At 41.9% G+C, this 26,499-nt stretch overlaps 1 protein-coding gene across 1 annotated transcript in view; it reads right to left on the bottom strand.

Moving 5' to 3' along the window:
- The window catches only part of LOC147733202 (mucin-2-like), a 1,332,790-nt gene that overhangs the window by 99,076 nt on the left and 1,207,215 nt on the right, over positions 1-26,499 (bottom strand). Inside the window, exons 35-36 of the mRNA XM_086957736.1 lie at positions 22,793-22,833; positions 11,724-11,852 (exon numbers count right to left, since the gene is read on the bottom strand). Of these exons, the coding sequence (XP_086813862.1) occupies positions 11,724-11,852; positions 22,793-22,833 (170 nt within the window). The remainder of the gene's footprint in view (positions 1-11,723; positions 11,853-22,792; positions 22,834-26,499) is intronic.

Here is a 26,499-nt window from a genome sequence, read left to right as displayed (position 1 = left end):
GAAAAATCTTCAGATTTTCAGCTGAACCTACTGCAGACCTTAAGTGACCGCATTGAAAAATGGCTCTCTCATTGGATGCCAAGATGTCATTTGCCATAATTGAACTGGTGTACATGTTTAGGACCTTGACCTAGGTGAACTTCTCTACTAATAATCAATATAAATAACAGAGCCAACGGCCCATAAAAAACAAATGATGGGCTTCATCAGACCCTTCGTGCATACATAGAGGTACATGTCAAATCTATCTCCCACTCTCCTGTTTATACTGGCAATAGTAATGCTGGCTGCTACCATTTCCAAAATCAACACATTCTAGTATGAAAACTTAAGCCATGCAAAAGATCTCATATTGTATGTCAGATCATAATAAGGAAAAGGTGCATACTACACTTGGGCTCATACTGTATAAGAGGTTTTTACTATGCGGGACCTCATAGTATGTACATGACTATACAGTATTAGGGGCTCATAATGTGGAAAGGTGCCCTAACACTCCCTTAAGGACCAATCTACTCTATCTTTTCCCAGACAGACTGCTTTGAACCCATCAATTCACATGACTGGAAACATAAGAAAATATTTAATAATTATCTTTGGTATTTAAGGTGAAACATAGATGGGAAAGCAACACCACTAGACTGTTAATTGCCCCACTATCTTTCTCACTTTGTTTCTACCCCAAACTTTCCTTGATTCCTGTACACCTTTAAAATCCACTTCTGCGGTGCAGAGACAGAATATCAAATCAAAAATATCGAATTGCACAAATATCGAGTTGCAAATATCGTGGGTAAGAAATATCAACAGCAAGAATATAGTGGTCAAGAATATCGACTTAGGGTAAGTATTATCGATTTGAAAAATTGCGAAGTGTTTAATATCGTTTGCAAAAATATAGTTATTAAAAATATTGTTTGTTTATTAATGTTATGTATTTTAGTATATATTTTATATGTATGTGTTGTATATTTTTTGTATAGGAATTGTTTTTTTTAAAATATGTGTTACATTTTTAATAGTTACTACATTTTTCTATTTGAACTTTGCGTTTTTAGTTCCATAGTGGGTTGTGGGTTTATAGGGGAATAGGGTGGGAAGTAATTTAATTATCTTACATTTATTGAGTATTTTTAATTTAATAAAATTTGTTTAATTGAAATGTTATATTGTTAAAATGTGTAAAATAATTTATTTTTCATTAATTGGTAATTAATTATAGTAATTGTGTAATTAGGTTTAGGTGTGCGTTCTGGTGTTTATAAGTGTTGAGTAATTTATTTTTAATTGATTAATTAATAATTAGATGTTAATTACTTTCAATTCTTTAATCAGTAAATGTTTATAGGAGTAAAGGGTGGGAAGTAATTTAATTACTTAATATATAGTTGTTAATAAATGTTAATAATTTGACATGTATTTTGGGTAATTTGTTATTTTTTTGTCTGTTGTTTTCACTTTTAAAGGGTAAAGGGTGTTATTAAATAAATTGTAATTACTTAATTATTAGTTATTAATAGTAATCACTTTTTTTATTAATACGTTTTCATTGTGTTTTATTATTTTAGAGTTTAATTTGTGTGTGTGTTGTGGATATCATAGTGTTAAAGTGCGTGTAGTCAATTAATGTTTATTCATTTTTTTATTAAGAATATTTTTTAAATTGATTATTAATTATGTTAATTTTTTGAGGAAATTAATTAGAAATGTTGAAGTGTTCTGTTATTGGTGTGGTGTTATAGGGTAGAAATTCAATAAATACATATGAATTGATTAATGTATTTGTTTGTAAAGATCTTTCTAGTTTAAAAGATTTTTTTTATAAATGTATTTATTTTTTCATTTCATGTATTTTTTATTTTTTTTTGTCCTCATTTGCCGAACCCTTAAGTGCGCTAAAAGAAGCCGCCAACCACCATTTTGTGCTACCTTGTCCTGCCCACCAAAACCGGTAGTGTACAGCGGACAATTGCACAAGTGCCGAGTAACAAATTGGCGGTAGAAGGAGAAACCACACACAGAGAGGGTGACCTTCAGAAAACTCCATCTAGGCATATTTCAGCCTGTTGGACCAGAAATTCGTAGAAGACCCTTGCTATAGGTCCATGGAGCAGGGAAGCTAGCATAATCATAGGACCCGGGGGAAAAAAAAAACGGAAACCTACTTCCACTGTATCAAATATTCCCAAAAAGCAACTTTTTTCCTGCTGCAGGATCTGGCCAAGTCTATTTTAGAAACTTTATATAGGGACGATAACCATCCTGTATATGTTGGTGGGGCTGTATCCACCCAAAATCTACAGATCTGTCTCCTTGCCATTAGAATTGCAAAAAACAGGAAGGATCTGGCATTTCCTAAGATGTTTTCATTAATCCCAAAGATAATCAAAGGGAGAGTACTGCTCAAAGTGGTGTTTAAAATAGAGGATAGGGCATCCATCACCTCTTCCCAAAAACGACTAATGGCTGGGCACTCTTTAAACATGTACACATCTGAGGCTCCTGCAAGATCACATTTGTTACATTTTTCCCTTGCTGGAATTTGGCTAGCTTTTGGGGAGATAGATATGCTCGATGTAAAGTATACAGATGGTTTCGCCTCAGCCAAGCTGGCTTCACAATTTTATACAGTAGGCTAAAGGAGTTCAGCCACAGATGCTGGCACTGTTCACCCACATTACTACCCCATAACACCTCCAGGAGATTGGTGTCATCATCTATCTCCTCCAGGATCGCCCAATACCAACATGCAACCTCCTTTCCCCCCCCCCGGCCTTGTCACCAGTAAACTTTCAAAATTACTATAATTTCCCAGGGGGACTCCCTTGCTTGTCAATGCCTGAACCCAACTGGTCAGCTGTATATATTTAAAGCTAGATAAGCTTTGCCCAAGTTTCTCCTGCAAAGCCTCCCAAGGTATCATTGAGCCTCCAGCTATCAGCTCTCCCCAGTTAAAAATTCCGGCTTCCTTTATTGGACATGCCAGTCTGTCTTTAAGACAAAAAGGAGTGCCTGGCGAGCCCTACATGGGTGCTAAGTTGGAAAAATAGCTCATCCCTATTCGTTTGCTAATTGTGAACCAACTACTGCCCAACGATTGAAGAGTTTTTAATTATTATATTTTTTTTATTTCTGGTCCCCAAACTTAAAAAGGAAGCCGTCAGATGGAAGATCAGACCCCTCCAACATAGCTCGAATCATCCTCCCCCTAGGGTTACCCACTGGTGTTTTTAGAAGCATTCTTGAATAGGATAGTTGGAACGCCCAAGCATATTATTGGATGTATGGTGACGTTAACCCTCCTTTTTCTCTCCTTCTCCTCAGCTTTTTCCAAGCAAATCTCGTGGCTCCATTCCTCCAAATAAAACAATTAATTTCTTGTTGACATTTAGATATTTGTTTGACATCAAAGGCCATAGGGATAGAGTTAAACAAAAAGGTGTATTTAGGCAGGATAGACATTTTTATAAGGTTTGTCCTCCCAAAGATAGATAACGGGAGATGATTCCATGCCTTTAGTTGTTTTCGACATTCCTTATGTAATTGCTCGAGATTGTGAGTGGCGATTTTACTTATGTCTTGGGTTATTCTAATGCCGAGATAGCACATATAGGACACTACGTCCACCTGAGTATTAAGGATATTCCAAACCATAATTTCCGTTTTCTCAGAATTTATGTTTTATCCGGAAATTTTGCCGAACTCCTCAGCCCTCCTGATCACTGAGGGAAGGGCCAGATCTAAATTTGATGTCATAATGAGGATGTCATCGGCATATAAGGCTACCCGCTTATCCCACCCTTCAAATCTAAATGATGGTATAGTAGCCTCCTCTCTAAGAATCTGTACAAAAGGTTCAATATAGAGGTTGAAAAGGAGGGGAGAAAGTGGGCAGTCTTGCGCCTCTTGAAATTTCAAAAGGCTCTGTTAGGGAATTATTTACATAAAGCCTTGCCGTCGGGGCCTTATGTGAGTGAAATCATATGGCAGAAATTTTCGGGCAGATTGAATTTCTCCATGACTGCAGCCAAATAGGACCAATTGACCCTATCAAAGGCCTTAGTCTCGTCCAGCGTAAAAACAGCCAAAGGCAAAGAAAAAGTGGTAGCGATATCAATTGCCCCAACCAGATCTTGCGTGGAGTCAGCTAAATGTCTGCCCTTAATAAAGCCCTTTTGGTCTTCGTGAATTAAAGAGCTTGCCACCCTCCCCAACCTAGTTGCCATAATAGCAGCAAAGATGTTATAGTCGCTGTTGAGGAGCGAGATCGGGTGATATGACCCACATTCTTTCAGATCTTTCCCTGGTTTAGGTATTAAGACCACCGTGGCATCGTTCCAAGACTTTGGAGGGTCCCGCCCCTCCAAAAGGATGTTATTGAAAACAGAAGCCATTACCAGGGCAATCTCTTCTTTAAGGGCCCTGTAAAATTCCCCTGGTAACCCGTCAGGGCCTGCTGCCTTCCCCCGCTTTCCTTGCCCCAAAACCTTCCTAATTTCTTCAACAGAAATCCCTTCTTCCAACGACCTGGTTTGCCCTGGTGATAGCTTTGGAATGGAAATGTGGTCTAGCCAGGCCTCCCTCCCTAACTTATCCTCCCGGGTGTCTTCCTTATAGATGTCCTGAAAGAAATCCCAGAAAGCACCTCCTATTTCGTCCTTTGTAATCCGGGGAGCAACTTCTCCCTCCACCCTAATCTCCCTGATGTAGTTTCGAGCTTGGTCGGATTTCGTTTTCCAAGCGAGGATTTTACCAGCCGCCTCGCCAAACTCAAAATGAGAGATTCTGCTTGCCTCCCACCTTCTAGAGACCCTAGCTTGTAATATATTTTGTAGTAGTAACTTTAGCTCTCCATATCTTTCGTAGTCTGCACCTGATCTAATTTGGGCACCCAAGATGCTTTCAATAGATTTCATTTCCCCCTCCAGTTTTTCAATACTTTCCCTGTATTTCTTCCTTCTATAGTAAGATCTGCTCGTAATACACCCCCTCTAGAAGGCTTTTAAAGCATCCCACATAACGTGGATTTCCGTAGAATCTATATTTATTTACAAGAAATACCGGGTCTCCGATCGAAGAAAATTGACCTCCTCATTTTCTAAAAGAATGGTGTGATCAAATGACCAAGAAGTATGACTGTGTTTGTGTCCTAGTTTCAATATAAATGAGATGGCCGAATGATCGGAGAGATGTGAGGGAAGGTAGGAAATATCTATCAATAGGACTTTCAGACCTATTGATAGATATTTCATGTATTATTTGTATCTTTTTATATGTAACTAATATTATAATATTATTTCTTTTTATATATTTAATATATTTGTTTTTTTATTTTTCAATATTTTCTATTTATTTTTATGATTTTTTTTGTTTTAACTGTTTTGAGTGTGAATAGTAATTTTTGTTTCTTACTTATACAACACTTTCTGTAATATGGAGTGGGAATAGTTATTTATACATCTCCAGTATCCAGCACTTTTCCTGCTGTTGCACTCACTGGATTGGGAATAGTATTTTTTCCCCACTCTGCCATCCAACACTTTCCCTACTGTTGCATTCACTGGTGTTGAAATAGTAATTGTTACCCCTCCGCTATCCAGCACTGTCCCTACTGTTGCACTCACTGGAGTTGGAAAAGTAACTTTTAAACCTCCGCCATCCAACACGTTCTCTATTGTTGCACTCACGGGAGTGGGTATAGTAATTTATACCCCTTGGCTATTCAACACTTTCTCCACTGTTGCACTCACTGGAGAGGATGAAGTATTTTTCACTTCTATGCTATCCATCACTTTCCCTAATCTTACATTCACTGGAGTGGGAATAAAAATGTGTTATACTTAGCTTTGGTGCTTTCCCTGCTACTCAGCTGGTGTGGCTCTTGGAATGCCTGATGTCATAGTAGAATCCTGTGTGTCTGGCCTGTGTGGAGTGGCAGTTGATGGCAGGCAGGCTGAGTGGCAGGGAGGCCACTCCTGGTGGGGTTTATTTCTATTCATCTTAACTTATGTGCTTAAACCTGAACTTGTAACTAAGACTAATTAAACCTACGTGATATTTATACCTGGCTTATGGACTTCCTTTAATTACAACAAAATGTTTACCCCTCCGCTATCCAACAATTTTTCTACTGTTGCACTCTTTGGCGTGGGAATAGTAATTTTTTCCCCGCCGCAATCCAACACTTTCTCTACTGTTGCTCTCACTGCAGTGGGAATAGTAATTTTTACCCCTCCACTGTCCAACACTATTCCTACTGTTGCACTCTTTGGAGTGGGAATAGCCATTTTTGCTCCTCCCCTATCCAACACTTTCCCTACTGTTGCATTCTTTGGAGTGGGAATAGTAATGTTTTTCCCTCAGCTATCCAACACTTTCCCTACTGTTGCTCTCACTGGAGTGGGAATAGTAATTTTACCCCTCTGCTATCTTACACTTTCCCTACTGTTGCACTAACTGGAATTGGAATAGTAAATTTAATTATTTTGCTACCCAACACTTTCCCTACTGTTGCACTGTTTGTCTTAGTAAATTTAGGTTTAAATATTTCTTTTTTTTGTAATAATCAATTGTATTAATTTTATTGAGCAAACAAAAAGTCAGGACAAAACATTTAAAAATAATATAAATCATTTCCGCAAAAAGCATTTCAAGATACAGGTAGATTATTGATTGAGCGATCCACCTAGACAGAAGGGCAGTATATATAAATATGGGAGTGTGCGAGGAATACATTCAGTCCAGTTGATTTAGCCATTTGCCCTTAATCCTGTTGTATTTGGCTGGGCATCCACAAGCTTCGAATAAGGGTTCTTCTTGAGCGGCGTACCAATCCACCCCTCGGAACCATTTTCTATACCCGAGGTTTTGACCTGCGCCCAGGCTGCTGCAATGTCGCGTTTGGCCACAGCAATTGCTGTCCCGAGGAACAATTTGTCATATCTAGAGCCATCTAGGCTGTCCAATACCCCGAGAATAAGACGTAAGAGGTCATGGGGGACCTGCCAGCCCGAGATCTGCGTGAGTTCAGACTCTATCCCTGTCCAGTACGAAGTAAGAATGGGGCATGTCCACACCACGTGATAGAAATCTGCCGGTGCATGGCTGCAACGTGTACAACACGGGGAGGGACACAGTCCTGCTTTATGTAAGCGTGCTCGGGTAAGGTAAGCCATGTGCTGGTGGTAGAGCTGATTTAGGCGAAGTTTGGCCGAGGTCACAATTGTTTTGAGAGCCATGAGGGCATCATGCCAATCCTTCTCCTCCAGGTGGCCCAGCCATGCCTCCCAGCGAGTACGGAGCGGGTCAAGGGTTGTCGGGCTGTTGCTGACCAGGGTGCTGTATATCCGAGACACCCCTCCCCAACACAGGTTCCCCATCATGACTTGGGCTTCCAGTGGGCTGAATTCAGGGAGTGACGTGCCAGGTGAGATATGTGCATTAAGGGTGTGGCACACTTTTAAATATTTGTAAAATTGAGAGGTGTGTAGGGTGTAGCGTTTCTGTAAGTCGGGAAAGGCCCTGATTTAAACCCTTACCCAAACCACGCCTAGGAGAGATATCCCTATATGGTCCCAACGTCTAAAGCCTGTGAGGGTGGCTACTTCCGTTAAACATGGGCCATGCCAGGGAGGTGTGTGTTGGCTCAATCGTTTATCCCACCCCGTGTGCCACAGGGCTGTGCGCCAGGCCACGGGGACCGCTCTGGTTATCTGTGGTATTGTTGTGGGTATTGGGGTCCCGTATAAATATGATTGTATTTGGGGGAAGTCCAGGTCCCTGAGCTCTGTCTTGTAGGCCGGATCAGACCACCCCCCTGTGAACCAGTCGTTGATGACGAGGAGTCTGGTAGCTAAGTGGTATAGGTGGAGATTGGTCATGCCCATGCCTTAGTCAAAAGGTGGGATTCTGCAAAGGGCGAGGGCAACACGCGGTCTGCTCCTGCCCCACAGAAACCTTGTGATCACCCTATCCATCTTCTTAAACCAACTGCTCAGAAGATGGAAGATAGTGTTCTGGATGATATATAGGAAGCGGGGGAGGATCATCATTTTAAACAACGCCACCCTCCCAGGAGGGTTGAGTGGTAGAGCCTGCCAGCATTTGAGGTCGGCCTTGGCTTTCTTGACCAGAGGGGTGATGTCCAGAGCACATTCCATCTCCGGGAGCAAGGCCACCCATATCCGTAGGTATTTGAACGATTGTTGGCTGATGGGGATGGTTGATTGCCAATCAAAGTATTCCCTGGAGAAATGGAGGAGGACAAGGGTGGATTTAGCCGGGTTAAGCCAGAGGCAAGAGACATTTTCGAAAACTTGGAGCAGTTTGGGCCATCTAGGGCCAGAGTTAGCTTGGTCTGCCAGGAAAAGCAGGACATTGTATGCGTACAGGACAATCTTGTCGACGTGATGGTGTCCCCAAGTCCAGCCCTGGACCCAGTGATTGTCCTGATTGAGGCAGGCCAAGGGTTTCATCGCTAGCGTGAATAGTAGGGGTGAGAGGAGGCACCCCTGTCGTGTCCCTCTCTGGACCGGGAATGCCTTCGAAAGGGCACCATTGGTAAGAAATCTGGCTCTAGGATTGGAGTAGAGGACTCGGATGAGAAGTAGGAATTGGTGGCCAAAGCACATCGCCTGAAGGACATTGTCCAAATACTGGCAGTCTACCGTATCAAAAGCTTTTTGGAAATCGACGAGGAGGATCGTCTGGTACGGTATGAGGAGCAGGCAGTGTGCTAGGGTGAGGTGTAGGTGCCTTAGGCAATGTCTGGTGCCACAGTTTAGCATGAAGCCACATTGGTCTGGGTGGACCAGCTTGTGTGGAGTTGTTGGGCCGAGACGGTGGCGTATATTTTTATTTCGGTATTAATTAGATAGATCTGGTGGTAATCTGCACATATGGGGGAGGGCAGTTGGGTCTTGGGGATCACAACAATAGTTGCCACGTCGGTTTTGGGGTTGGAAGGAGCCCACTTTGGCAACATGTTGATAGAGCTCAACGAGGTGGGGAACCAACAGATCCCTGTAAGCCTCAAATGATTCTTGCGGAAAGCCGTCCGTCCTCAGCGTTTTCCTGGCTTCTAGCAGGGAGATGGCACAGTGTATCTCCTCTGGTGTAAAGGTGAGATCTAATTCTGTAAGGCAAGGGAGATGGGTCTCCGACAGGCCTAACATATCTGAGAGGGTAGCCTCTGGTTCAAGGGCGGAGTAGAGCCAGGCATAGTAATCCGCAAATGCATGTGCGATTGTGGGCGACGTGTGGTGACTGTTGCCCGAGGCGTCTTGGACTTCAGGTATGATCCTGTTAGCTAATGGGTAGGAAATTAGTGTGTGTAACAACTTCCCATTTTTATCACCCAAGCCATATACTCGGGCCACCAAGGAGCGCCATAGCATCATGGCCGAGTCAAGTGAGGTTTGCCTAATTTCTTCTCGAATAGCCGCAAGCTGCCAGTTCTGGCGAAAGTCAGAGGCCACAAGGAGGGCTGTTACCAGCCATGTGGCTAGGTCCTCAATGCGGGTCAGGTGGTCGTTCCGTGCTGCCCGTTTCATGTGTACCTAGCCTCTAGCCACTTCCCGGATAGAGGCTTAACTGGTCTCCCAGAGAGTAGCCGGGGAGGGATCCAAACTCTGATTAGTAAGGAAATAATGATTTAGTTCCACCTCTATTGCTTTCTTGACCTCCTTGTCCTGTAAGAACCAAGTGTTCAACCGCCATGGCATCCGACTAGTGTTTGAGGTTCCACCCAAGCGCAAAGTTTAAATATTTTTAATAGTTTGATGTTTTAATTTATTAAAGATTTTTTTTATATTTCAAATTATTGATATATATGTTTTTCATTTTTATATGTTTTTAATGTTTTAAAATAAATTAAAGACAATAGTTTAATAAATATTTTAGAGTAAATATAGATATATGTATTAATTATTATGTGTGTTTTTATCTTTTTTTAATTACATTTATTTGTTTTATTTTGTTAAAATGTATATTAAATTCAATGTTTTGTGGAAATTAATATTAATATTTAATATATTCAAAATATATTATTTTATATATATTTAAATTGATTTGTCTTATCTCTATATTTTTTACAGCAATATTTTTGATTCAATATTTTTGTACTTATCTGTGTAGGTATGGGAGTCAATATTTTTGTAGTCTATATTCTTTTTCCAATATTTTGAACATCAATATTTTGATATTCAACCCACTTCTGCACCAGACTACTTCTATTGTCTGTATGCACTTTCTTCTGCCACTCCTCGACCATTACACACCTATCTAATATTTCTCAGTCTCCAACAGCCAGCCCCCTTCATTGGTGAGAGAGGTTAAACTTAATGGCACTTAACTGTAAAGGTTAGCAGCCATCACCTGGGTCGTAAATGTGCTACCCCTAACCTCTCCATATCAAAGAGTGTTACAACTAAAATTAATTGAGCAGGATAAATTAAAAGGAGGGCAGGATGGGAAGATGTCATGGATAACCACTTCTACAGCAAAATCTTATGCAACAGTGCCTAGAATACTTTGTATTCAAGAGTGGAAAGGACCATACAAGGGTGGGACTAACAGAGCCGAGAGAGAGAGAAAGCAAGCAAATGAAAAAGGGGAGATGAGGAGCAGAATGAAAAAGAACAGTGGTGAGACTTAAATAATGAAAGATGAGACCGAAACTAAGAAACAGAGAGCAAGAATTCAGACAGGTAATTAGAGGGAGAATAAGATTGGGTTGAGGAGAAAAGAGGAAAGAAAAGAGTTAGGGAGGAGGCTTGGATAGAGGTAAATACAGTAGAGGAAAGAGGGGGTCATATGGGAAAAGAATGATAAATAATAGAGATGGCGGATAAAGAGAAGGTGTATGATAAGGAAAAAGGCTACAAATGAGATAGTGTAGGAAAGAGTAGAAAGGTGGAAAAAAGAGAGGCTAACCAGTGGTTATCAAGAGATGAAGACTGAGGAGAATGGGGAGAAGTAGAGAGAAAAGGAATGGACAGAGTGGAAAAGAAAGGGAGAAAGAGTTACAATCAAGGGAAAACAATAGGTGGACAGGAGTAGGACCGAACGTGTAAAAAGATTGTCAGAGCTATAAAAAGAATAAAGATAAATGCATGTAGTATAAGGATAGAAAGAGGAGATTGAAAGAGACAGACATAGGAAGTAATAGAGAAAGTCTAGAACAGAGGTGGAGCATTGATAAAGAAGCAGATATGGTCAGAATGGAAAGGGGATAGAGAAATAAATATGGTGAGTGGGCAAGATAAAAGTTGAATGGACAGAGAGAAAAGGAGACAGAGGAAGGAGAGGGATAATAATGGGGGCAGGTTGGAATACTGAGAGGTGAGGAGAAGAAGAGACAAGACGAACCAATACTCTCAGTGCAGTGGGTGAAGCCAGTGGTGGAAGTGGGACAACCCACAAGTGGCACTGGTTGGCCACATCCTATCCAACGAAAAGGGGACTGGCAGTTATGTTTTACAAAGTAAGCAAGCACTGGTTAGACAAATTAACTTTAACAGTTGCTTAGAGTGCCACATTGTTACATGTAGTGACTCGCAATGAGGCTGTGAGAGCACACCAGGGACATTAATAATATATTTACATATGACAAATCAATATTGTTCTGGTTTTGAATATGCCTGAACACCGGGGTTTCTTTATACTACAGATGTTCTAATGAATGTTTATTTGAAGGTGCAGAAAACTGAATGCACAATACTCACCGGCTGGCAGTCAGTAATGCAGCTGATAGGCTGACACTTCACCATGTTCAGTTGGGTGCCTGTGTCCTTCTCCTCGGTACAGGTACAGAGGTTACACGAGTCATTGTCTGCAGGAACAGGAGATAAAGGCTGCCAGGGGACAAGGAAAACATATTATCTTCAAAATGTATTGTTGATAGGCTGTAATATTCTGTGTGTCTGTATTCCTTGTGTGGGTGAACTGGTTTCTGGAACGCTGAGAGTGATTTATTTATTAGAATCTTGCCGTGTGATGTTGAGTGGAAGCTCTGAGATGGGGCAGAAGAAAGGATTATGGAGCCCTGACAACCTCTACCTGCAGTTGCTGCAGCTTATGGGCCTAACATAAAATTAAGAACTGAGCTACAAGAGTCGCTCACTGTATGAAAACCCTGCTTTCTGACTTCAACATTTTAATGAGATGTTAAGGATCTGTGTGAACATGCAGCAAGACTCTGATGACAGGAAACATTTATGCCAGTGGAGGAGGTATCATGAGGAGGCAGATGGCCCTGTAACCATGGAGGACTAGTTTGGGTTTGACCAACCTCAAAGCAAGGGCAAGTGGTGTTAGCTAAAGCTGCTGGGTAGAGAAGCCCAGTGAGGATAGGCAATATCTGGCAAGGATGCGGAGCCAGCTGGGGTGAGTTACAAACGTAGATGATGTTTCCCATGAATTGTCTTAGTCTTAAAGGACAATGTTATGCATACAGTGTAACAAGGACATTGCTGGCGAGATGGTGTTGTGCAGAAAGTGCTGTGGAGAAAGTGGGGAGATGCAAGAAATCTCCTTTACAGTCAGCATAACTCTGAAATACTCAATGGAGCTTTAGGCAGTAATGCATGTAGTGGTAATGGTGACATAAGGAGCAGTGTTAGTGAATGCGCAGTATGATTTCTCAATAAAGGTGACTGAGCCACAGGCTACTTCATACCTTTGGAGGTTCCTGTGTGCAGTTTGCATATTTTATGACACCCAGCAACCTGAGACTCGAACCTTTAATGGGTTCCAGCTTGCTCTATGGTAAAGGCATTGGACTGTGGTCTTGTGACAATCAGCAGCATCAGGTAAAGGTGTTTTTCCTTCACTCATTCATTTACTTTTGATTCCATGTGGAGCATAGTTAGCAGCTTTGGGAAGGGTATGACATCCCCATCTGCTTGTTGTGGCGTAGAAACATGCTGGTTGTGAGTGTCCAAGCGTTTGGATGTGGGGAAGACTGTACCCTTTCGTTAGAGATAGGAGTATAGTACACTTGTTTGTGAGTTGGTGCAAACTGGGGTCAGAGTAATACCCTGTAGCTAGAGGTTGCATGGAGGAGTACCCCACAGTATGCTAAACTGGGGAAGAGTAGTTCTTTGTCATGTGAGAATTCAGAAGAGAATCCCTGTAATGTGCCAAAGTGGGAAAGTGTTTAACCATGTTGTGAGATGCTGCTGCAATGCATGAGAAGAGACTACAAGGTTATAAGATGTTGCAAAGGGAAACAGCCCTTGAAGTGAACATGTGGGGGAAATGTAGTGTCCCTTGGCGTTGTGGCTGGCAGCCAGAACATTTGCCTGACTGTGGTCTGGGACCACCTGTCTTTCTCTGTGTTTTGTTTGAATGGTAGTGTTTAATGTAGCTCTTGTGCTTTGTAGGTGAGTACTTCTTTGCCAGCTGATGTAGTCTGGTGTTAGCGGTTGGTTTGTCAAATTGCTCTAGGGTTTGTTATGTTGTGTCAACAAATTTTGGATCTACGGTGGCTGTCATGGTGTTCAGAAGATGTCCCAACCTTTTATTGTGCAGCTTCCAGGGGGAGTGGTACTGGATTCAGATTAAGTGCTTCCTCAGCCATGGTCTTGATCATCTTGGTGTGATGAGGTAATGTAACTAGGTGTTAGGCTTGTTTTAGTTCTGAGCTGCACATTTGTGAATAGATGTTTGGTGGAATGAATTATCCTTCTGGTATGGTGTATGTTGCATGTGAGAGATGGAGAAAGTGTGGGAGTTTGTTCACATTTGTAGTATACTAGTACGATGTGTAAGTCTGGGAGCATTCTGTGCGAGTATAGTTGGGATGATAGGGTTAGTGTTTGAGTCTAGTTAAGGGAGTCTTGAGATAAAGTGATGTATGGTTAAATTTTCTGGTTTTGATTTGTTTTTGCCTTGAATGTATAGATTTAAGGATGATGGTGAATCGTTTGTTAAAGGTAACAGATAAGTTCTCTTCTCCATCAGACCTGTGACTGAGCATTCATGACTATATGCCCTGCGTGTATAAATGTTGTCTGATGCCATTGAGAGTGTGCAACTTCATGGCCTAATGTACAACAATGTTGCAAGTCACAACCCAGTTATTGTCTCATTTATTTGTTGACACATGTTGTGGGGGGGGGGGGTCAAGGCTTGAACAATTGAAAGGTTTTTGTGACTGCTATTTGTGTCTGTGAGTGTCTGCATAGACATTGGAAAGTTTAACAGGCCATTGCTGGGTGAATATGTAAACTAGATATGCTGGAGAATGAGCGATTTTCCCTCCACTTTACATGGAAGAAGATGGATTGTCTTTGTTTTCTTGTTTGTAAGAAAGAGAGGTGGCTGCAGACTCTAGTATGAAGATCCTGTCTTCTGGCTTGAGCTCAGGCCTGATGGGTTCTTAAAAGTTATAACAATTAACTAGGTAGGAGATGGAGAAAGGACTATCGGAAGTGATGCTTACTTACAAAGCAATAGTAAAACATTTTGACACCTCAGATCAACATGTAGACAATAAGTGACAGATTAACAAAATGATGTGCATAAACATACTGTTAGAAATTGGGGTGTCTAGTTGTCAGAGGCAGGTACCTTTCTCCAAATAGAAACCCTTGCTTCTAGTTAGGATAAAGGGTATACACTACTACCATAACCCCTGCTCACGCCCTTGGTAGCTTGGCACGAGCAGACAGGCTTATCTCAGAGGCAGTGTGTAAAGCATTTCTGAACACATACAGTTATACAGTGAAAACACTACACATGGACACCAGTTTAGAAAAATAGGTAATCTTTAGCTAAATCAAAACAAGACAAAACAATAAAAATCCACAATATAGTAATACAAATATGACTTTCAGATGGTAGGAATAGTTCATTTCTAAGCAAATTGCAGATGCAACACTTTTCGCACAAAGCACCTTGGATGCGTGATGCAGACAAACTAAACGGGCCACAGGGAAGGGGATGCGTCGGTTCCTTGCTCCGGGAGATAATGTGTTGTTTCCTTACTGCTGCGCAGGGGAGGTGATAGATCAATTTCTTACTGCATTCACCAATGATGTGACAAACTTGGTGCCGCAATGCGTTGCGATGATCTGGAACGATGCATGGATTCTTGCAGCTGCACAGAAGGCCTTGTGTCGAACTCTGAGCGATGATCTCAGACTTCGGAGATTGGTCCACTTGATGCGTGTGTGGCGATTTCTCGAACCGTGGCAGGCTCTGAGACGATTTCCTCAGCCATGCATCGGAAACAGGTGCGGATGTGTCTCGCTTCTTCGAAGATGCGTTACTTTTCCAGCTCCCAGCAAAAAACTGTCTCTAGAGGTTCAAAACGACAGCAGCACCTCTTTGCAGGTCATAACTCCCAGCAAGGAAGTTCAGCTGAGCTGGTGGTGAGGTTTTTGTGTCCCTGAGACTTCAGAAGAGGAAGCAAGCTCAGTTTCAAGCCCCTGGAGATCTTATTTCAAGCAGGGGATACAGCCAACAGCAAAGTCATTTTCTCCTTTTCTTGGCAGAAAGTAGCCACTGCAGGCCAACCCCAGACAGCAAACAGCACAGGAGCAGTATTCCTCCTCAGCTTCTCCAGCTCTTCTCCTTGGCAAGGGTTCCTCTTGATTCCCAGAAATGATCTAAAGCTCTGTGGTCTGGGCCCCAATATTTATACAACATTGGGGCATATTATCAAGATTCGGCGATAAAGTTATTGCCGCTTTATTGGCAGGAAACTGCCGCTAAAGTGGCGATAAGGGGCTTGATAATATGCTCTTGTGAATTCCCATAGAAGCCCAGGTTAGATGTATAACCTGAGTTTCTATTGGAATTCTATAGAGCGTATTATCAAGTTCCTTAACGCCACTTTAGCTGCAGTTTCCTGCCGATAAAGCGGCAATAATTTTATCGCCCAGTCTTGATAATATGCCCCAAAATCCTTAGTTTTCTGTTGGCAGAGAAGCCCTGTGCTTGGTCAAAACCGATTCTGTCCTCTCTGGTGCAGCTTCCTTGTAGGAGATGGAGACAGCATTGTACTTGGCAGACCAGGCCCATTCAGTTGAAAGGAAATCTCCTCCTCCTACTCTAAATGCAACCCAGGTCTAATTAGCCCAGCCCTGACTCATCAGGCTCTTTGGAGCCGCTGCTCCTCCCAGCCCCTGTCATCCAAAAGCCAGACATGCAATACTCAAACCTAGCAGAGGCACACAGAATGTAAAAATCACCCTCACTAAAAGATGGATTTTAGTATTTTGAGTTCAGGCACACTAAACTTTATTTTTCCTACTTTGTTCCCAGCGTTAGTTATGTTTATAAGTTGTTATAAGCAAACTCCCATTATGTCCAGTGTAAAGAAGTAGCCTTGGAATAGTGAAAAACGAAATTGCCAGTAATTCACTATCAGGACATGCCACACACACCAGGGCATGTCCTACTATTCACATACCCTGCACCCTTTTTTTTTTTTATTTTTATTTAGTGTATCTTGTATAGCGCACGGCTACCCCAACGGGGTGTCCCGGCGCTCGTTGTATGTGAGTATATTGATTTACTGGCTCTTGATGGAGTTTAACAGAATAAGAATGATTTTACAGCTTTTCGGAATGGTAGTTCTTCTTGGATATGTCGAATGGGTAGGGGAAGGTTGTTCCAGAGAGTGGTGGCACCTACTTGAAACGTTCTTCCACCTGAACGTACCTTTTTAAATTTAGGGATGACAAGAACATTTTTTGAGCTGGAGCGGAGGAGTCTGGTGTTGCTGTAGGGGCGGAGGGAGGAGGAGAAATATGCAGAGCCCTTGCCCCTTACAGCTCGGTGGGTCAAAGTCAAGGCCTTGAATTCTGCGCTTTGTTTGATCAGAAGCCAGTGGAGACGTCGTCCATGAGGGGAGATGTGGTCACGCAAGGAAATGCCACAGACCAGGCGGACTGCGGCATTTTGAACCATCTGAAGGCGATGGCAAAGGCCAGAGGAAAGTCCGATATAAAGGCCATTGGCATAATCCAAATGGGATGTGATCAATGCCTGAATGATTGTTCTTCTGGTGTTGTTGGGTAAAAAATGAATACATTTTTTGATCATTTTGATTTTCGAAAAGCATACAGTCGATACCATTTGGATTTGTTTATCAAATGAGAGACTGGTATCCCATCTGACTCCAAGATTCTTCACAGATTCTTTGGGTAAGGGGTTGTGTTTAATTCGTGGGGCCACCAAAGATTGGAGTCAAGGGGAGAGGATTGGTGGAAGAAGAGGACCTCAGTTTTACCGGCATTAAGCCGAAGGAAATTGTCGTCCATCCAACTGGCAATGTTGTTGAGGCAGTTCTTTAATGGGTCGAAGGTGGACTGGTTAGGGTTATTGTAAGCAAACAGTAGCTGAATGTCATCAGCATAGGAGGTAGATTTTATACCTGATTGGGCGATGATCTCTGCTAATGGGGAAAAGTAAACATTAAATAGGAGGGGGCTAAGTGAGGAGCCCTGTGGGACTCCCCACTTCAGAGGACGATAAGCCGAGGTGTAAGGAGGGGTGAAAACCGATGAGTTTGGTTTTTAAAAAGGAGGTAAGCCATTCCAGTGCCTTACCTTGAATGCCCTTAGATTGAAGTAGGTCAAGGAGGACTGGGTGGGAGACCACAAGGGTACCTTGGGCCTACCTTAGGAGTGACTGACATGTAAGAAAAGGGAAGGTTAGAGCCTGGCAATGGGTGCACTTGCCAATTTGACATGCCAGTACCAGACTGCACACAGGCTCTGCAGTGACAGGCCAGAGATACATTCACAGGCTGCTTTGGTGGGTGGCACAACCAGTGCTGCAAGCCCACTAGGAGCATTTGATTTACAGGCCCTAGGCACACACAGTTCACTGTACTAGGGACTAAATAGTAAATCAATTCAGCCAATCATGGAAACACCAATCCAAACCAACAATTTACAAAGGGAGAATATGCACCTTAGTACTGTTCAGCAGAGGTAAAGTGGCCAGAGCCATTAACACCTTGGCTGCTAGGCGTTCCCCCCCCCTGTGCTGGAAATTGCCATTTTGCTGGTGTCATGACGAGCTCAGCTCGTCATCAGCACAGCTCAACTGTGCATCATGACGAGCTGAGCTCGTCATGAGCATCGAAAGGGTTAAAACCAACAAAAACAGGTCAGACACAAGAGGCCGAAAAGCAAAAAGTCTGGGGATAAACCAGTTGAAAAAGGTCTAACAGATACCGTTGATGCACATTTTCAGGGGGCCAACTGCAGTGTTAGCCGGCTTTGAACAAGTGATACCCTAATGAATATACAGTTGACAGACATTCGTCTTGTTCTGGTCCTTTTCTGCCTGCTTTTTCTGATGACAGCAGGGTCTGGTTCTTGCAGTGTTGAGGATAACATTGTGAAGATTTGGGATGAAGGGCCTATTTTTATGATTTTGATTTTACATGCATTCTTCATTGTTATGATAACAACTTTTGAAGTGTTAAAACTGAATGAGTGCACTGCTCACAGTCATACTGTGAAAAAAAATGTATTTGGTTTCATTCTTCACTGATTAGAATGACTTTTTCGATCCTCGATGTGAGAGAAGGGAAATACAAAGGTGGATTTGTGCAATTGTTGTGCATCCATTTGTATGAGAAAAATGCACCCATTGGGCAAACCATTCCCACAACAATCTCCATTTTGCTAAGAGAATAGTAAGGTTTTTTAAAAAAATCTGCATTTTTGTCTATCTTTAGTTTTACACAAATAATGAGAATTTATGGAGGCATTCAACTTGGAGATTTTGCAAGTCCTATTTGCTCAGCTGATTGTAAATATCATTTGAGAATATGTCCAGTTTAGATATATGAAGCTGGGTTACACAGACCTCTAGTCTTCATTTGTAAGGGTCTGTACATTTGTAATTCTTCCACATGTATATTTTTTCTATAGTTGGAAAATGTAATGTAACGTTGCTCCTTTCTACACAAGACCTGTAAAAATGGGGATGGAAGGTGCATGATACCACACTTTCTACACAGCTTGGAAGAGTACGCTTGTGTTTATAGGTATAATTGAGAGACCCTGGCTGTTGAAATGACAAATTAACTAATGGTAGTTAGTTACCTAACTAATGTTTGTGACCTCACTTTTGGATTCGGTTTGATGACACTTAATGGCCACACTTCAGCCGGCTCACCCTAATACATTTTAGAAGACTACTAGGTCACCCTCTTCAGATCCCTTTTAATGTATGTTAGCCAGCTGCACAGATGAATATAGATCTAAATCCATGTGCACCAAAGTGAATCTGCTCCCTTGAACCAACATGCATACCTCAAATAAAAATCCCCCCACCTCAAATGAGAATTCACACACGTGAAATGACAATTCACAATCAACTCTGATCATCATACAAACTCCTTAAAACACAATGTACATGCTTTACTTGAGTATTCGCTTATGCCTTAAATCATCATGCACAAAAACAAGCACAAATTCATCCAGGTCAATTCGCCATGCGATCAACAAGAATCAGCATTCGGGCAAACCAAATCGAGATGCACTTTCTGAATGCATAAAAATAACATTCACACACTTATAACCATAGTCCACAGGTCAAGGAGCACCATTCTCAAACTTAAAATAGTCAATTCATCCATGCAGCTCAAACTGACATCAATCTATTTTACAACAGGACTTGTGCTCATTAATGTCAGACTTTACTCCACCTGAATTAGCTTTTATATACATTTATATGCCTCAAATAAGTGTTCTCTCACCACAGACCAGAACCATATGACACATCAGGTGCTCCGCATCACAAATCAGTATTTGCACTTCTCAAATCAACATTATGCAACAGAATGTGGGGTCACACCACAAACCAACATCAACCAAATTGAAATAGAATTCAAACGACTCAACTCAGCATAAAAAGCTGGCCACGAAGAATTAAGCCTTCAGACACTAGAAACATACATTTCACAACTTAAATTATCATCACTAGCTCCAAGTCGACAGCACACGTGGCACATCAGCATTCCACCAACCAAAACACCATTTAAATACAAATACTTTAAATCATCAGCACACGTCAATATTTAAACATTGTAATGCTGCATTTTTGAAAAACGATGGATTTAGGCCCAGATCTTTGTACTGGGGTGAATGTAAGACATTGTTCTGCATTCTGTCCATCAACTGTGTTTTTTGCAATTTTCACCCCGAGTGGGCTGGGTATGCTCAGACGTGAGTCCCAGGCTCTCCACATCACTGGAGTCAAGCTATCCAGGCTGAAGAAGGCTGATAGCCAGAAACCGGTCCTTGGATGCTTGATTCCGGTCTAGGAAAGACATGGCTTGGTAGTTCGGGCTGGACTGTTCCCATGAGGCACAGGGTCAAGGCAGATTTGCATATAGCCATTGTCTGACCTAGGGTGGTCTGGAGTTCAAAAAAACGATGGATTTAGGCCCAGATCTTTGCACTGGGGTGAATGTAAGGCATTGTTCTGCATTCTGTCCATCAACTGTGTTTTTTGCAATTTTCACCCCGAGTGTGCTGGGTATGCTCAGACGTGAGTCATAGGCTCTCCACATCACTGGAGTCAAGCTATCCAGGCTGAAGAAGGCTGATAGCCAGAAACCGGTCCTTAGATGCTTGATTCCGGTCTAGGAAAGACATGGCTTGGTAGTTCGGGCTGGACTTTTCCCATGCTAATAACCCTCCCACTCCACCTCCAGTCAACATGTTCTCCAGCTTCCAACCAGTCACAACAGATCAAATAAAAATCATACTGTCCTCTATCAAATCAGGATCAGCCCTGGACCCCTGTCCACTCTCAGTACTCCTGCCGGTAATGGACTCTATTATACCTTTATTCACTCAGGTCTGCAACTCCACTCTACTTTCAGGTACCTATTCAGACCCTCTAAAAAACACCCTATTAAAACCCCTATTAAAAAAACCTTCCCTGGATAAAAATGAGCTAAAAAACTACCGACCCATTGCGAGTCTCCCATTCGTGGCTAAGGTGATCGAAAAAGCCATGAACATTCAGATCTCTGAATTCATTGAAAAACACCATCTCCTGGATGACACGCAATTTGGATTCCGGAAGTATCATGGTACAGAGACAGCCTTGATTAAGGCTGCCGATGACATCAGGGTAATTAGGGATCAGGGGGGAACAGCCATTCTGGTAATGCTGGATTTATCAGCAGCCTTCGACACGGTCGACCATACCATCCTGGTCGACCGTGTCGAGGGATTTGGCATCTGCCACACTGCCAAAGACCTAATTGCCTCCTTCCTAGCCAAAAGAACGCAGGCTGTTATCCTAGGGCCCTTTCACTCAGCCCAACTTTCATCTCCTTGTGGAGTACCTCAAGGCTCATCCCTGAGTCCGACACTTTTTAACATTTACGTGTCGGACCTTGCTAAAACCATCAAAGCACATGGGATGAGCCTAACCTCCTACGCCGATGATACCCAACTGGTTTTGGCTATCAAGGGGGATGGAGAACTAGTGGCAGAAAAATTCAAGAAAGGACTTATAGACATAGGAGAATGGATGGCCACCAACTGCCTTAAATTAAACTCAGAAAAAACCAAGGTGCTCATTTTCGGACCCCTTCGCCCAGCCTGGCCATCAAGCTGGTGGCCAGATGCCTTTGGTACCCCTCCCATCCCAACCGCCAAAGTCAGGAACCTCGGAATCATCTTCGATGAAGGTCTAAATTTCATGCATCATGCCAATAAAACAGTGTCCGCAGCACATCTAAAACTGAAGATGATAAGAAAAATACGTCCTTTTCTTCCGGAATCAGCCATTAAAACATTGGTCACCTCTCTTGTCCTCTCTGCTCTGGATTACTGTAACGGCCTCTTCCTCAATGCCCAATCCAGAGTAATAACCAAACTACAGACTATCCAGAACGCAGCAGCACGTCTGCTCTCTGATAAAACAAAATACAAATCAATATCCAAAAGTATAAAGGATTACCACTGGCTCACCATTCGAAACAGAATCCATTTCAAGTCCCTCTGTATCGTGTTTAAGGCGCTCAACAACCAAGGACCCCACTTTCTGAAAGAACAGCTACAACGATACAGACCTAGCAGAGTTCTACGCTCAACTACTCTCAGTCAACTGGTCGTTCCACGCACAAAAACGGCATCTTGGGGCGATCTACGTTTTTTGGTGGCTGCCCCAAAGCTCTGGAACACGCTACCCCTAAACATCAGGGAGAGCTCCTCCCTCCTTCAATTCCGCAAGCTCCTAAAAACTTGGCTGTTCGATCAATGACTGCCCCCTCCTCACGCTAACCATCACAAATAACTGGTTTTATTAGCGCCAAGACGCCTGAGGGTATATGATGCGCTTTACAAATATAATAAATAAATAAATAACTAAATAAATAAATGAGGCACAGGGTCAAGACTGGTTTGCATATAGCCATTGTCTGACCTAGGGTGGTGTGGAGTGCAAAAAATCGATGGATCTAGGCCCAGATCTTTGTACTGGGTGAATGTAAGACATTGTTCTGCATTCTGTCGATCAACTGTGTTTTTTGCATTTTTGAGAGCACCTACTACAACTCATTTGATTCAGGACAACATACTGGAAATCACTGGTGTAGTGTCCCCAATAGGTTAACCCTACATTTCGCCCTTTCTCAGTGTTCTATAATTTGTAAACTCAGAAACCACCACTGGACCACTGCAAATAAGACTCTAGCCTTATCACTCTGTTCCTGATCTGCGTGTACGTGTCTAACCTTAACTACAATTGTACATTATTTCCAACAGCATAGAATGCAGGGCAAATGTGAAGTGAAGTTTCTTACCGGGTACTCAAGTCCATTCAGAACGCAGACATTCTTCGGCACTGTTGGGGTGAGAAAACAGATTAGTCTGAATGCCTCTGAAAAACAAGATGAAACATAGCACACAACACAGAATTAAGCATTTGTGTTGGGCTTCTCTTAATTCTTGTCTCTCTCAAAATGTTGCTTCAACTTGTCAACTTATGTTTGAACCCTTTTGGTGGTAAGCCTCGAAATGCCTAAATAGTTCAGAAAATATGGAGATAGTTCAGCACCGAGGCGAGTTTGTTTACAAACAATGGGCAAGAGTGGACTTGTATGTGGCTTATCTGTAGAACTTCCAAAGGCACTGAGCTGGGACAAACCAAGTTTCTCCATTTTCCATAAAAGCAGTTTCATCCCTATTAAAATGTAATTTTCTCGAGAGGCACTTCTTCTAGAGCATGCAAGGAAATTAAGTTCTATATACATTAATACACTGATAGAAAAAGAAGCAGTAATAAAACACTATACCACATATTCTGTCCCCCTTGCCATTTGGGACGACCTGAAGAACACAGCTGACCAAAATGAGGTTGCTGCACTACTCCTCTTGGTCCTCTCGCCTGCCTTTGACACGGTTGACCATGATACTCTGAAACACAGACTCTTACAAGCCAGCATAGAGGGGAACGCTCTAGACTGGATTGCGTCCTACCTTCGAAACAGAACTAATGTCATCCTTACCCCACCTTTCTCGTCCAAACCATACTCTCGCCCATGCTTTTCACTGCAATACTCCTCTTGGTCCTCTCGCCTGCCTTTGACACGGTTGACCATGACACTCTGAAACACAGACTCTTACAAGCCAGCCTAGAGGGGAATGCTCTAGACTGGATTGCGTCCTACCTTTGAAACAGAACTAATGTCATCCTTACCCCACCTTTCTCGTCCAAACCATACTCTAGCCCATGCTTTTCAACCTCTACATAAAGTCATTAGCAGTACTGATCAATCAATTTCACCTCACGTGCTATAACAATGCAGATGAAACACAAATACAGCTTAAACTGGAATGCCCCAAAGACATTGGAAACTCGCCAATTTTCAGTTGTCTCAGAGCCGTGGATCAATGGATGACTTGCAGCCATCTCAAATTGAATACTTCCAAAATGGAACCACTCATGAGTGGCGAATGGAAACATTATGACCCATTTGCCGCCTGGCCTGATGAACTGAGATCACCACCTAAAGTATCGAAGGAAGTAATAAACCTCAGAAAGACCACTGACTCCAAGCTATTGATGAATGCCCAAATGGACAAACTAGCCAGATAAAGCTTTGCCACTATAAAAACTTGGCGACAAATCATCCCCCATTTTGGATTTCTACACAAGGTCCAAGCTACCATCTCCCTTGTTCTGCCAAACTCGAATATGCCAATAGCCTCTACCACAGATAAGCCTTTAACAACCATGAAAATACTACAACGGATTCAGAACTCAGTTGCCAGATTACTCTTGCATATCAAACCTCAAGACCACACCTCACCTGCCTTGAAAGCCCTACATTGGTTACCAGTTGCCAGAAGATCCTCATTCAAGCTGCCTTGTATCACCCACCCACAAAGCAATATATGGAATGGGACCGCTCTTCATCAGGAATAAAATCTCTAAATGCATTCAACAAAGGAATCTCTGCTCTAGAGTGGCACCTCGCCTCAAAATCCTGAGATACAAGAAAAAACACCATGGGTGGCACATTCTTCTCTCTTCAAGCAGCCAAACTATAGGGCTATTTACCCCCAGTATTAGATCTGCCGACAAACAACTTATCCTCAGAAAACTACTCAAGAATTGCTCTTCCTCACAACAAGCAGCATAAACAAACAGAAACATACAGAGTATCCCTCTGTATAGAAGTATTTATTTGTAAAATAGATATGTACTTATCTTTGTGTATTGCTTTGTATAAACATGTAGAATAATTATGTTGTTAAAAAATAAATAAAAATACATTTTTAAGTACAATAACACTTGAAAACCAGAGTTTATCTTATGCATCTTTAATCTACATATACTCACTTCCTTTATGCATCTATATACCTACCTTGTACTTGGAGGATCTATACATTTATTACTTTTCTCCTAAAAAGCATATTCAATGCACTACCCTATATCTCATCCTATACCTCTATCAATATCTTTAATCTACACATACTTACCTACTTTCTGCATCTACATACTTTCAATGTACTTAGGGCTCTATATATTTAACACCTACTTCTAATTTAGCATTTCCAATGCACTACCCTATTTTTCACCCTATACTTCTCTCAATATACCTTCTAGCCAAACTTTCTGACTCATATCAAACTTCTTTCTACTACTCTTCCCAATGCACTACCCTATGTCTCACCCTATACATCTATCATTATATCCTCTACACCCACTCTTTCATTTATTCCTAACCCCATACCACTGCTATGTTCCCCAAAATAACCCTTTCCTGACTCTCTCCTACTCTACCCCTCCTTGCATCATCTGACAACTCTTGTACTATACCGATCTCCCTAAACAAACCTGTCTAAACTCTTCCCTCTAACTCTACCACTCCAAAAACCCTTAGTACTCATCCAAAAGCCTCATCCTACTGCTATGGCCTAAAAAAAGAAACACTTCACTCTTCTATCTCTCCACTATCCTTTTCAATAAAAACAACAGACTAACATGTTCACTTCTCTAATTCCATATTCCACTATACTAATTCACCCCTAGTCCTTTATGGGTTTCAGAGTAGCGTGCTACTCACCAGCAAAGCGTTTCAATACCTCATCGAGGTTACAAATGCTATATAAATGCAAACCTTTTTCCCTTTTTTACCTGCCAGATTACTGCCTTCTCAATCCAAATAATGACGAACATATCCACCACTCAAACTACTTCATATTTCCCTATACTAATTTTCAACACTAATCCTTTATGGCTTCCGAAGTAGCCTGCTACTCACCAAAAAAAGAACTTCAACACCCCATCAGGGGTAAGAAGCTCTATATCAATAGAAACCTTTTTTCCTTTTCTATCAATACAATACAATATAAATTCAAACCTCTTACTCTCTTCTATCCTTCCGAATCCAAATAGCTGACTAACCTATCCACCACTCAAGTTACTTTCATATTTGACTATACTAATTCAACAATAATCCTTTATGGCTTCTGGAGCAGTGAGCTACTCGCTGAAAAAGTGCTTCGACGTCTAGTCAGGGGTAGTAATTGCTATATAAATGCAATTACAATACAATACAAGACCCAGAAAAAATAAGTTTGTAACATTGTCCAAGGGAAACTGCTGTCAAAAATTATATATCGGATGATGAAAAGATTGATGCGATTTCAATTGTTATCTTAACACAACATAAACTGAATGATGATGAAATAAAACTGTTATCTAAAGGTCTTAACGTTTGTCCAGCTTCCAAACCTGATTTTAACAAAATAAATATTGATATTACAAATTTGTGCGTAAGCTAAAGTTGAAGAAATTCTTTGCATTGAATCCCAAAATTGAAAGTCAACGGGCATCACCATTTGCAACATGTAACGATAGAACCAGCCACGACGTAAAAGATATCCAAACATTATTGTCCTTGACTACAGAAGAGGATAGTACTCCTTCTGTGTCACAGATCCTAATGGATCTGAATATTCCTACTGACCTAAGCTTAGATAGCGGTTTCAAAACAAAATC

This window comes from Lissotriton vulgaris, chromosome 2_1 (assembly GCF_964263255.1).
Source record: "Lissotriton vulgaris chromosome 2_1, aLisVul1.2, whole genome shotgun sequence".
Taxonomy (NCBI): domain Eukaryota; kingdom Metazoa; phylum Chordata; class Amphibia; order Caudata; family Salamandridae; genus Lissotriton; species Lissotriton vulgaris.
The sequence above is the reverse complement of the archived record's forward strand: the minus strand, read 5'-3'. Positions and strand labels throughout refer to the sequence as shown.